Here is a 13,556-nt window from a genome sequence, read left to right on the forward strand (position 1 = left end):
AAGGGTTTGCATGCACAGTCCTCATCTAATCCTTTCAAAACATTCCCTGGGAGAGAGACTGTTTTTACCCCTCTTTCCTGGATGAGCAAACTGAGGCTCCCAGAGTCCAGAGTCCTAGGGCTGGGTCCGGAGGAGTCCTCCTGGTCTGCCTTGGCTTAGTACCCGTAGGGGTGTCCTATTCCTCTTAAAAATAAATACCAAGAAAGCTTTAGCATGACCTTCAAGAACCCCCTGCCCTGTCCCGCAGTCTGGCCCACACCGCTACTAGTCTCACACTGTCCTCTGCCTTCTGAGGTCCTGTCACTGCGGTCTTAACAAGGTACCTTACCCCTTCCTGCCTCAGGGCCTTTGCCCTTGCCGTTTCCATCACCAGGAATGTTGGTCCTGTGCTCCTTGTAGTCTCCTCATTTTGATACTTCAGTTCTAAGAGTACTTCCTCTGGGAAGCCTGTCCATCCCAACATCTTCAGGCCCCAAAGTTGTCATAGCACAGACAGCCAAATAGGCAAGTCCAGCTGGAGAATGTCAGTCACATGGCAGAACAGCTGTATGTTGCCACCAATTTAGGATCATTTCCTATCCTGCCTGGCAGTCCTATTATATTTTTCTGATCCACTCTTGTCTCCACCTTGATGTGACTCAAATGTTCTTTACCTTCAGAATTTACTTCCTGCTTCAAGAAACAGAATGAGGTCATAAGAATGGAACTCCCCACTTTGCAGCCCCCAAAGCCTGCAAACTAAGTTCCCTCCCTTGTGTTACAGGGGAGGAGGGTACTATTTTCCTCCCCTCAGGCCAGTTCCCCGACTTGTGCCCTGGCTTCTGTTTTCTGCCACTTGCTCCAGAACCTGACCCTTTCCCGGCAGCTTTTCACCGCCCTCCTCACTGATCCTCTATTTCAGCCTTTGTACATGCCAGTGTGTCTACTGTCTTAAAAACTTGTCCTTTGACCCCACCCCTGACCCTGCTACTCCCGGCCAGCACCTAATCACCTCCCTCCCCTTCATTGCTGACCCTCCTCTAAAGAGTTGCCTATGCTCTCCTCCATTTGCTTCAGCCCCCCCACATCTACCAGATTCCATAGGTGGTTTTTGACTTTCTTCTTGAAGTGGTTGAGCACTCCTACTTAAAACACTGTCTTCCTTTGCCTTGGGACCACGCTCTGCTGCTTTTCCTCTTAGCTTTCTGGCCCTTCTCCTTGCCCTTTCCTTCAGCCTCACATAGCCAAACTCCATGTCTCCACTTGGCTGACGTCCCAAAGGTGCCTCCCTTGTTTGAGACTGAATCCATCACCTCCCCAATGGTGTTCCTGAGTGGCCTCTCCCCTACCCATCCCTTGCTTATCTTCCTTCTACGCATCCTAAGCCCATCCTGACCCTGGAGTCTAGGCCAGGGCCCTTTGTTCTAGGGCATTCTTCCTTTCCTGAAGGCACTGACCTCAGTTTGTAGTTAGACCTTCATTAGGGGATTACTGGATGACCCTCTCTGCCCTCTTAGACTGTAAGCTCCGTGAGGGGTAGGGACATGGTCTGCTTTTGTTCACCACTGTATTCCTGCAGGGCCTGCCACAGTGCCTGGCACTTAAAGGTGCTCAATAAATGTTTGTTGAAAGAATGAGTGTGAGTTATTTTTTTAAATGTCTTCCTCTACATGAAATTGTAAGCTTCCTAGTTGAGTGTGCTCACCATTGTGTCTCCAGGCTCTGTCACTGGGCTGATGTGCAGTGAGACCTCAAATGATTTTTAGGTCCCCCGTTGCTAAACGGATGGGGACCCAACTTGCTATCTGAATTCGTAGTCTTAGGGGAAACCAGAACAATTACAGTTGAAACAGGACAGGCCAAGGGCCATCTTAGTTGTTTGGAAAGTGAGGGTTTAGTGAGAAAGTGATCATCTTTGACTCCACAGGAAATTGGTAGGCCATCATGGTTAAGGAAGTGGACTGAGGCCACACACTATAGAAGTGGAGGAGCCGGGATCTGAGCTAGGGCGGTCCCGCTCTAGTTCTCCAGTTCTTAACTGCTGTACCAGGCCGGGTGGTGCGTCTTACCAGCCGGGCATTGCTGGGCAAGTTGCTTTCCTTTTCAGAGCCTCAGTTTCCCTTGGTGGAAATTTGGAGGGGATTACTTTGTTAGCACTTCATAGGCAATTTCCCACTATTTTCTCAATCCACCCAGCAGCCCTCTGAGGTAGGTATTACCATTATACCTTCTTCGCAGATGAGGAAACTGAGGTATAGAGAGGTTATATAACTTGCTCCAGGTCACACAGCTGGTAGGTGGCAGAGCTGAGGCTATTAAAAATTACGTCTTGACTCCTTACTGAGATGGGAAATCCATTTCCTGGGTTCCAACAAATATTAAAGAAAAAGAACTAGTATAGGAAATAATCAATGTGCATCACAACACGTAGTGAAGGTAAGTGTTGTTTCATTCAAAGAACAACTGTTTTTCAGTTCTGTGTAAGTATGTATATTCACACATGTATGGGTGTTGCTGGGTTACGATGTAAAATGTATTTCTTATTGTGGGTCACGGCCAAATGAATAAAGTCATTGCTGTAAAAGAAGCTCATAGCACAGATAAACTGCTCCCTCCACCCTGCTGGATGGGCTGTTAAGTCCCAGGGTTGACACCAGCACACAGTGTGGCTGGGGAAGGCAGAGCGGTGCCCCACATAATATGGTGGCTTTCACAGCCGCTCCAAACCCTGTTCTTTTCAGAAAGCAGATGGCTTGGAACCGGAATTCCAAGTATCGGGGGGGCAGGTTTCTGAAGCCACCCGACCCCTGGAGAGTCAGCGTTCTCTTCTAGTTGACTGCATGGGAGCTGGGGTCTGCTGACTTTCCCTCTGGGTGTCAGCACATGACCCACTTTGGGCTGGCCAAGTTCTTTGAAAACCGCGTTGGGGTGCTCACAGAGGACTCGGGGCGGTGCTGGCAGAGATGTGACTGCTCATTGAAAGTCTGCTTTGCTCCTCTCCTTTGGGGGTTGTCAGCCCTCTCTTGCTCTCTGCCTCTGGCAATGCACTTTTTTTTGGTTGTGTCTCTGCTGGCCCAGGCTGGGGCCAATGGCACCTCTTTGTGAATTCCCACCTTCTGGTCTCCCTGGATGCCATCTGAGGTGAGTGGTCACCGAGTTTCCTGACTGCAGGAGGAATTTTCACCCCCAGGAGACTGGCATGCAGGCCCGGCGTGGCCCCTTCTAGGCTGTGCTGTCTTGACTAGTTCTCGAGAACACCCAAAGGATGCATCCCAAGGGGTTCCCAGGCCTTTCCCTGGCCCGCTACTGCCCACTGCCCTTGAGCAGATACCACGTGGCATTTGTGGGGCTAGTGCCAAAAGAGCAGGTTTCCTTCTCGAAAATTAGCAAGCACCCTGGAGGTACAGTTTTGTTCTTAATCTCCTCCCTCCCCATTTTTCTGAGAAGCCCTCTTCTCTGTTACTGATCAATGAGTCAGTACACACTTGTACTCCATTTCTCTTACTATCCTCCTTTTGATTAAAGTCATAGCTGCCCCTGAATGTTTACTGTGAAAGACAGTTCAAAGATATTTAGTTTCTTTTTTTTTTTTTGTTTCAGCCCACAGTTTCAAACACTGTCTTCAAAATGGAGCCCTTTTTGGATTGTTACCAGCGTGGTGTGTAGTTAGTGGGTGTAGAGACACGGTTCCTTGAGCCTCAGTTTCCGCATTTGTAAAAAGGGAAGGGTGTTGCTTTGAAGGATAGATGTGACGGTTTTCAAATGACTTGGTGTATCAATGAAAAGGGCCCACGTTGGAGGAGATGAACAATAAAAGCTTGTGCCTTCTGCTTTCATGTCTCTGAGTTCAGAGGTAGGGAGAGTGACCTATGTACTTCTGCTGACTTGGTGCATCTTGGGATCGGCTGAATTGCTTGACCTGATTTTTGGATGTTCCCCCTCTTCTCACGCTCCTCAGCTGCGGAAGAGATGCTCTGGGGGCTGAGGGATTTGTTTTGTATTTGTTTTTCTTCTCTCTCTTCTCCCTTCAACTGAACTGTGGAGTTCTTTCTTTTCCTCCCGCTTTTCTCTCTCACATACATCTAGGACGCCGGAGTGGTATTTAGAAGCCTGGTTGCTGTGCATGTCAGCACTGGGCCAGATGACAGGGGACAGCTTGCCTGGTCCTGCCCCTGGGAGGGAGAGCTGCCCTTCTGTGTGTCTGTGGGTCTTCTTGAAGAGGCTTGCTTTAGAAGATCCTAGGAAGATGACATTTTATCTAATGGAGGACGACGCCAGCAAGTCAGTAGAAATTGTGTTGGGCCACAAATCCAAAGACGTGGATTTTAAACTTACTGGGGGGACTGGTGTAGGACCAAGCTGGTTTGTTCCAAATCCCCCCTTTTTTTTACCCGTGATGCTCAGGCGTTAGTGGCTGGGCTTCCAGAGTCACTCGCTCCAGGGCCTTGTAATATTCAGATTCAAATGCTTTTGGTGGGATGCATGAGCCCTAGTCCATGGAGAAAGACAGATGGTTCCTTCTGGAGCTTCCAGACTCTAGATCCATGTACCTGGTTCAGATTTCCTCCCTGAGGCATCTTTCAGCCACTTCTGTGTCTGGTGGTCTCCTAGCCACATGTCCCAAGATGGCAGGGAAACTGGGAATGAATATATGGGCAAAAAACAGGTTCAAAGAAAAGCCTGAATGAAAGAAGAGGGAGAGATCTTGTCTATTATTGCTACCCCCCATCTACTTCTGGAAAGGATCAGAGATGGGGTTGAGGTAAGACCCCAGTTTCCCTCATCCAGGAAGTAGCAGTTGGTTGATCAAGAGCACAGATTTAGACATAGGAGCTGGAAGGCTTAGGTTTCAATCCTCGCGGCATGACCTTGAGCCGTTTACTCGGCTTTCTGCTTCATCATCTGTGAGGTGAAGATAATACTGCCTACTTCAGAGGATTAAAAGTACCTACCTCAGAATTGCTGTGAGGATTAAATTAACATATGTGAAGCACACAGAACAGTGCCTCACATCATAGTAAGTATTATATTCAGGTCAGTTAGTGGTACTTGGTTTTTGTGAGGTCACTGATTGTTTTCAAAAAGTTGCAACCATCTGCAGAAATGTCAACATCATCATATTACCTTTTAGAAGAAAAAGGTCGGAGCCATTGCCTCAGCTCCTCTCCGTCCCTGCACATGTTTTTGTTAATGTTTCCCTCTCATTTGCCTTAATGTATAAACATTTGATACTCATTTCTGAGAATGAGAACAGTGATTTCTCTGTGATCCCTGTAACCCACCCCCACCCCCCGGCAGAGGCTGGCTGAAATACACTTAGCTTATGCCACTTAGACCTCAGGCCTGACTTGCCTGGTGGAGGAGGACCAACACTAGTAGATAGCTATAGTTGATCCACCCCTGCTCTGTGCCAGGCCCTGGTGTCTGGCTTGATGTCTTCATTTCTCTTGACTGCCCTGTGCCTGGTGTGCACATCCTGGCTCTCCTGTGCTCTGTTTTAAGGTGAGGAGGTTGAGGCTCTGAGAGGTTAAGTGGCCTGTGAGGCTGACATGGTGATGGGCAGAGGGTTGGTGGAGGGACCCGGGCCTTTGTGAGCCTGGGTTACTTTCTTTTTCTGCTGGCCTCCTTCCTGTTCTCCAGTTGCTTCCTTTCTCCCCTCTGCTGCTTTCCGAGTCCTACAGTCTTCACCTGCCCTTTCTTGGAAAAAGTGGGTTCATTTACAACTGGGAATATACCCTACAGAAACGATCCAACATGTTCATAAAGCTATGCCCAACAATGTCTGCTGTAGCCTGCTTTGTGAGAGCAAAATGAAGGAAACAAGTTAGTTGCTCGGTAGGATGGGAATGGGTACATACATTATGGCGAGCCTATATGATGGTAAACAGCCATTGCAAACGTTTGCAAAAGTGTATTAGTGATGCTTCTTACTGCTAAATGGACAAAGCCAGCTGTGAAATTATGTCTGCAGAATCTAAGGGATTTTGTCGACTCTGCAATGAAATTTTCCAAAATGGTAATCGCAGTTGCCTTTGGCTGATGTGTGACTCTTTCCCTGCTTCTTTCTGCTTTCCTGTGTTTCATAAAACTTCTACAGTGAGCACATAGGGCTTTTCTAATCAGGGGATACAAAGAGGTGGCAGAAGGGAAAACAGCCACTGTCACGTGAGGGTGGGCCACCGCAGAGGCTCAGAAGGTGCCAGTGGGTGGTAGGACTGGCCTCTGGGAACATCAGATCCATGCATTCTCCCTTTTGTCCCACAGGCCTAATGAGGAAGAGCTGAGGATGAAGAACACCGATGATAACCCCCCTGCTGTGGGTAAGCAATTGGCAGGCTGTGGGGGTTTTAGCCATTTCTTTCTTTTTGAAACATTTTTAAATGTTTACTTTTTGAGAGAGAGAGAGAGAGAGAGTATGAGCGGGGGAGGGCCACAGAGAGAGGGAGACACAGAATCCGAAGCAGGCTCCAGGCTCCGAGCTGTCAGCACAGAGTCTGACGTGGGGCTCGAACCCACGGACCATGAAATCGTGACCTGAGCCAAAATCGGACGCTCAATCGACTGAGCCACCCAGGCGCCCCTACCATTTCTTTCTTTCTCCCTGTTTTCTTTCTTACAAATTAAGAGGTGCTCTCTGCCTTAGACTAGCACAGAAAGCTTCAGAGGCAAAACTGCCAAGTGGCCAAAAGACCAGATTTACTTAACTAAACCGGGCCTGCTTGGACACCTGCCTCACCCCAATGCTGCCCTTCTCTTATCTCCAACAGAACGCCCTAATGTCCAGGAGTCAGTGGGTCCCCTGGTGGCCCCCACCCCTCTCCGTCCATGGCCTCAAATGACACTTCAGGTAAGTAGGCCCTGGCAGCCTGTGGATGGACAGCCCAATGGGAGACTGCGTGGTGGGGACTGACTTGCTCTAGGCCTATCCTAGGTCGGAGGGAGTCCCCCTTTGCAAATCAGAACCTGATGGCAGAGGAGTAGGGTGCAATTATTCACTTGAACTTATAGAAATGTCATTTGTTAATTTAGCAAATATTTATTGACTGCTTGCTCCGTGCCAAGCAGTTATGGATGCTGGGAATATGGTAGTGACCAAAAACGCTGTCTTCATGGGGCTTACTAGCATTTTAGTGGAGTGAGACATGACAAAACAAAATAATAGTTAAAATATATGGTATTTTATTTTATTTTATTTTATTTTATTTTATTTTTTAGAAGGTTAAAAATTCTTTTAGAGAGCAAGAATGGAGGAGAGGGGCAGAGGGAGAGAGAGAGAGAGAGAGAGAGAGAGAGAGAGAGAGAAAGAGAGAAAGAGAGAAAGAGAAAGAGAGAAAGAGAGAATCTTAAGCAGGCTCCATGCTCAGCACAGAGCCCGATGTGGGGGCCAATCCCATGACCCTGGGATCATGACCTGAACCAAAATCAAGAGTTAGATGCTCAACCCACTGAGCCACCCAGGTGCCCCAAAATATAGGGTATTTTAGATGATGATGAGTGCTAAGGAAAAAAAAATTAAGGGATGGAGAGTGTGTGTGTGTGTGTGGGTGTGTGTGTGTGTGTGTGGTATGTGCACGGGTGAGACACAGCCACACACACACGGGTGGAGGGAAGTTTTGTGAGTTTAGATCCAGTGGCCAGGGGAGTCCTTAGTGGTGAGATTTGAGCAAAGATCTGGAGAAGGTGAGAGTGAGCCATGTGGACAACTAGGGGAAGAACATCCTGGGCAGGTGCAAAGTCCCCTGGTAGGGCCGTGACGAATATGTGTGAGGAACAGCAAGGAGCAGTGGCCAGGAGGGGGGAGCAGCAGGGGGTGAGGTCAGACAGGTGGTGGGGGACAGATTGTGTAGGGTGTCATGGGCCATGGAGAGAGCTCTGACTTTTACTCTGAGTGATGGAGGAGCCACAGAAAGGTCGTGAGCAGAGGAGGGCCATGATCTAACAGGATTTAACAGGCTCCCTCTGGCTGCTGTGAGGGAAATAGGCTGTAGGGGTGAGGGCAGGAGCAGGGGGACGGTGAGGGGGAGGCTACTGCAGTGATCCAGGCAAGCAGTGTGGTGCTGGCAGGGATATATAGAGAGAGATTCTGGAGATGTATGTTACTGTGTATGTGTGTGTGTGTTTTAACTTTTTAGTACAAAGATTTTCAAACATACAGAGAAGTAAAGAGACTAGTATAATGAACTCACATACATTCATCACCCAGGTTCAACAAATTTCAGCACTTGTCCATTCCTACTTTTTCCTTACTCCCTCTCCCCCATTTCCTATGGAATTATTTTGGAAACAAATCCAGGCATTATCTTATCCATAAAGACTTCAGTTTGTATCTCAGAAAATTAAGCACTCATAAAAAGACCACATACATCTGATGCAACATCATGCCTCAGGAAATTAAGTCAATCCTTAGTATCATGAAATATTTGATCAGTGTTCAAATTTCCTTATCTCATAGGCATTGTAAGACCCAAACCAGGTCAACACATTGCATTTAGTTGATGAGTCTTTTTAGATTTTTAAATCTCCCCCACTTTTTCTGGCAATTTGTTTGTTGAAGAAACCTTGTTTGTCCTTTAGAGTTTCCCACAGTCTGGTTTTGGCTGATTGTATTCATGTGGAAACACCTTTCTTACTCTATTAATATATTAATTCCATTTAATTGGTATGCTCTATTAAATTGAATTTATTTAACTATCAATTTTGTTCAATTGATTTATTAAATATAATCTATTATTATTAAACTAATTTAACTAGAATGGGGCTCTATTGAATTCTCTTATTCCCATTTCATTTATTAACTGGAATTCCTCTCTAAAAAAAACTTTCTCGTATCAGCCATTTGGCTACCTTGAGGGTATATAGTTTATATTGAAAAAGCTGTATATATACTTAATTTTTTCCCTTTTGTTTACCAGTTTTCAGAAGTAATGAACTTCTCCAAGGGTGACCAATTAAAGGATTTTTGGTTTGGGGGTATTATTAACTCATGAATTTTAAACATATTTAATAACTTTTAATCCATTGCTTTATTTCTTTTGATGCTTGAACTATCTCTGGTCAGTGTGAACTTACTTACATTGGTTCCAGATTCCTTGTGAACCCACTCCCCATCCTTCTTTGAATACTTCCTCACACGGTGGAATGACAGTATGGCCTAGACTCATCTTGGGCTTTCCCTGCCTCACACCTGGAAGCAGCCATTTATTTAAAAAAGCTCTGGTTCCTTTTAGTGGAGAATGGTATTTAGAAATCAAGATCTGGGTGCTAGATGTTTTTGTTGCTGCTAGATTGGTCATTGTTTCTAGGCCTTGTCAAAATAAATTTGTTTTAATTATTTTTTAAACATTTATTCAGTTTTGAGAGACAGAAAGAGAGCACAAGCAGGGGAGGGGCAGAGAGGGGGGGCACAGCATGAGTGGGGGAGGGGCAAAGAGAGAGGGAGACATAGAATCTGAAGCGGGCTCCAGGCTTTGAGCTGTCAGCACAGAGCCTGACGTGGGGCTTGAACCCACGAACCGCAAGATCATGACCTGAGCCAAAGTCAGACACTTAACCGACTGAGCCACCCAGGCGCCCCAGAATAAATTTGCTTTAAAAGAGAAAACACATGAACACATGTGGATATTCTAGATATGTTTTGGACACCAACCAACAGTATTTACTGACAGCCATTCACCAAACATTGGTGCCCACGGAATTCCTTAGCTTTATGATCTGCAAGAAGCCCCCCTTTCCTACATCTGATTGTGTTATTTTAATACAGATGACATAGTCTTTCAAGTTTGGAGAATTATAGAGGGCTCCTTAAGGAGTGTTTATTTGGAAACACCTGTGGGGCTGGGTGTGGGCTGTCACCAGCTCTCACTGTCTCTGCTTGTCCCAACCCCTCCTCTACTTCTTTCCTTTCCCTTTCTCTCCCCTCCTGCCCTGCCCCCTCCCAATGGCTCTAGGTTCCTGAAGTTACAGTGACTGGCAAACCCCCAGAGGAAGGTGATGTTCCTAGAAGCAATCCGCCCGTGGCTTTCACAGAGGTCCCCCAGGCACCAGTCATCAGGATTCTCCCCTCTTCCTCTCACTCTGGCCTGGGTGGCTTCCCCAGGGACCAGGCCTCAGGGCCCGATGCAAGTGAGGGGGCAGCCGGGCCTCTCCTGGAACCCAGCCAGCAACAGGTGGAGGCCACGTGGGGAGTATCAAGCGAGAATGGAGGGGGCCGAAAGGACTCCATCGTGGGGGCCATTATGGATGAACCCCCTGGGGGTCTGGAGGTCGTGAGTGGGTTGGAGGAGCTGCTTGGCGAGGACACCATTGACCAAGAGCTGGAGCAGCTCTACCTGTCTCACCTGAGCCGCCTGCGGGCTGCTGTGGCTGCAGGTGGGATAGGAGGTGGTGGGGAGGGCCCCACAGATGGGGGGGTGTCCCCCAGCCATCCCCTGGGCATACTCACGGACCGCGACCTGATCTTGAAGTGGCCTGGCCCTGAGCGGGCTCTGAACAGTGCCCTGGCTGAGGAGATCACACTGCACTATGCCCGGCTGGGGCGTGGTGTGGAGCTTATCAAGGACACTGAGGATCCTGATGAGGAGGGGGAGGGCGAAGAGGGGCTTTCCATTATACCCTCCAGTCCAGAAGGGGATACCCCCAAGGAATCACCTCCGGAAATCCTCTCTGGGGCCCATTCTGTGGTAGCCACTATGGGAGATGTGTGGCTCCCGTGGGCAGAGGGCTCGGGATGTGACAGCCCCGTGGTTCTGGGTACAGAGTGTCAGTTCGCTGGGCCTCCAGAAAAGGGGTTGGGCAAGGACACTGATTCTTTGCACATGAATAAAGTGACAGCTGGGGTGACTAGGTCCCTGGGTGGGAAAGAAGGCTGCAAGGAGTTTACCACTGAGTGGGCAGGCAGCCTCGTTCCTATATCTGGCAAGGAACCAGCTGCCCCAGCCCTATGGAGGCAAGGTCTCACCAACCTTAGTCCCTCGGGGGCTGAAGTCTGCCCTTCCAGTTTGGCCAGGCCCCACGTGAGCTCCCAGGATGAAAAGGGTTCAGGCCCAAGCCTTGAGCCCCTAAAGAGGTCACCCACCTTAGCAACTCCTACAGAATGTGTGTGTGTATTGCCTCCCCAGCTCTGGGGGCCCTTGACCCAGACTCTGGGGGTCCTGGCTGGGTTGGTAGTTGTCCCTGTGGCTCTGAACAGTGGTATGTCCCTCCTGGTGCTTGCACTGTGCCTCTCTCTGGCCTGGTTCTCATAGGAGCTGCTTGTGGGGAGCAGCAGTAGGAGGCATTCCCCTCTCTTGGATCTGGGGAGAGGCAGTCCCTGCACCACCCCCAGGGGCTTCAGATGGTACATGTGGCCTATATAGTGAGGGGTCTTTTGCTTCTGAGGATGCTCTACTGAAGAGAGACCTTCCCGTTCCTGAGGTCTTGTTGGCACAGGGCTCCCTGTGGTGACACTAGTGGAGGGGAACAGGGCATGGTGGATGGTGTGAGATAACTTTCAGAAAGGAACTGGGCATGTCCTCCCTTCCCCCCCACCCCAAGCCTGTATTTATTTTTGTATAATTCTCTGGATGAGGGAGAGTGGTCGTGAGCTGGTCTTGGGGCACAATTACCCAGAGATATATTTATTAACAGCCAACCTGTGCAACCTGCTGGAGCTTTATTTTTAATTTAATTTATATAGAGTACCTATTATTATATGCCACAATAGAGCTCTATGAGAAATGATGTGTCTTTCTGTGCCGTGTTCTCCTGTTTGGGCCTGAGCGTGTGGGGTGGTCATGTTCTGTGGGAGGATGAGGGTGGGGAGGGGGGCATGGGACATGGTCATGCCTGCTGCTGCTGCTTCAGTGTATCCTTGAGGATCTGTGTCACCTCACCTCATGGGCCTACTCCGTGTGGTCCAGTGGTCTTGTGGGGGAGGCAGGTCCTTTGGTCTTTTCCATATTCTGCCAGGGAGGGAGGAAGAGTGGTTGCCACATGAGGGTTTGGTGTCAAACACGTGGCTGTGGTCCACCATAGATGTGGGGATACCAGTTGTGAATCAGCCACAGTTTTGACACCAGGAGGGAGACCACTCTCCCCACCCCAACCCCCAAGATTGGGAAGGTCTCAGAAAGGACAGAGGAGTTAATGTGCTGTGAAGAATTCATACTGGAGTTGCTGTCCACAGACATTGCATTTCTAACTCGAAACAGGAAACTCAGAAGCTTTGACAGAAAGGATAGATATATTTACTGCATGCAAATAAAAATCTCTACATAGCAAAATAAAACCATATATTTATTTACCTCCCCTCATAGCAAAATTTTATACCAGCTTTCTTCAGTTCTCTTCCAGGGCCCTGGTGCTTTTCTGAAACAGCTCCAATCAGATTGCTTGTCTGACCACGTCAGCAGAAGTGCTGAAGTCACTGGTGATATTCACATTGGTATATCAATGGCCACATCCCAGACTTCACCTTATTTGACCTATTGACAGCATTTAACACAGTTGGTCATCCCCTCAACCTTGAAAGCCTTCTTTACTTGGTTTCCAGGACAGCACATTTGCCTAGTTTTCCTCTTTCCTCATTGGCCACTCTTCTAGAATAGTGCTTGGCACATAGGAGGTACTCAGTACATACCTACTGAATGAAATAAATGAAGGAACAGATAAATCTATGTGGGGAAATACAGAGACATGGCTAGAGAGCTTAACTGGGCATTCAGTGGTCAAAAGCTCAGTACCGTTCCACTGACATTGACTGACCACCTTTGCTCTGGGGACGCAGAGGAAGAATCTCACAGTCTAGTGGAGGAGACAGATACAGAGAAAGGATTTTAGTGCAGTGTGGTTGGTGCATTTGCAGTGATGGGGGTCCCAGAACAGATGCTCAGCCCACTGTGGGGACTCTGGAAACCTTTTTGGAGGATATGGTGTCTTAACTGAGTTAAAATATGAGAAGGAATCCACCAGGTAGTGAAGGGGAAGAGAGGGAAGTCCAGTCAGAAAGAATAGCATTTCAGAGGTCTGGAAGTGGAAAATAGCTACTGAAAACAAATTCAACACCCACTTATTTCACCTGCCTTTCAATGAGGATATTCTGACTTGGTCAAATACCAAATTCAGACATGTGTCCATCGTCTTCCATTGATGTGATAATTTGCTCAATGTCAAAAAAGGCAACTTTATGCCAACTGGATTGAAAAATTAGATTAAATGGACAAATCACTCAAATTACTACAGACCTTGACTTGCCAAAATTGTCTCGAAAAAGGAAAAGTTGAGCAGTCCTATGACCGTTAAAGGTAATAGAACCTATAGCCCAAAATCTTCTCACATGGAAACTCTGGGTCCAGATGGCTTCCCTGGTGAAATACTCAAGGAACAAATAATTCTGATTTTGCAAAAGCAATTTCAGAGGGCAGAAAGAGGGAGCATTTCTGATACTTTTTATGGGACTGATACAACCTTGATACCAAAACTTGATGAGTGAAAGAATATTACAGATCTCAAGAAAATATACAAATACCTTAAATAACTGCCTGTCTTAGTCTGTTTAGGCCACTGTAACAACATGGTGTAGACTAGGTGGCTAGAAAACA

The 13,556-nt window shown here is 47.8% G+C and overlaps 1 protein-coding gene across 1 annotated transcript in view; it reads left to right on the top strand.

Annotated features, from left to right (window-relative positions):
• The window catches only part of PPP1R3F (protein phosphatase 1 regulatory subunit 3F), a 15,983-nt gene extending 4,286 nt beyond the window's left edge, over positions 1-11,697 (top strand). Inside the window, exons 2-4 of the mRNA XM_040468876.1 lie at positions 6,244-6,299; positions 6,747-6,826; positions 9,927-11,697. Of these exons, the coding sequence (XP_040324810.1) occupies positions 6,244-6,299; positions 6,747-6,826; positions 9,927-11,222 (1,432 nt within the window). The 3' untranslated portion in view covers positions 11,223-11,697. The remainder of the gene's footprint in view (positions 1-6,243; positions 6,300-6,746; positions 6,827-9,926) is intronic.
• The last annotated feature ends 1,859 nt before the right edge of the window (positions 11,698-13,556 follow it).

This window comes from Herpailurus yagouaroundi, unplaced genomic scaffold (genome assembly GCF_014898765.1).
Source record: "Herpailurus yagouaroundi ecotype Mexico unplaced genomic scaffold, PumYag 67793, whole genome shotgun sequence".
Classification (NCBI taxonomy): Eukaryota; Metazoa; Chordata; class Mammalia; order Carnivora; family Felidae; genus Herpailurus; species Herpailurus yagouaroundi.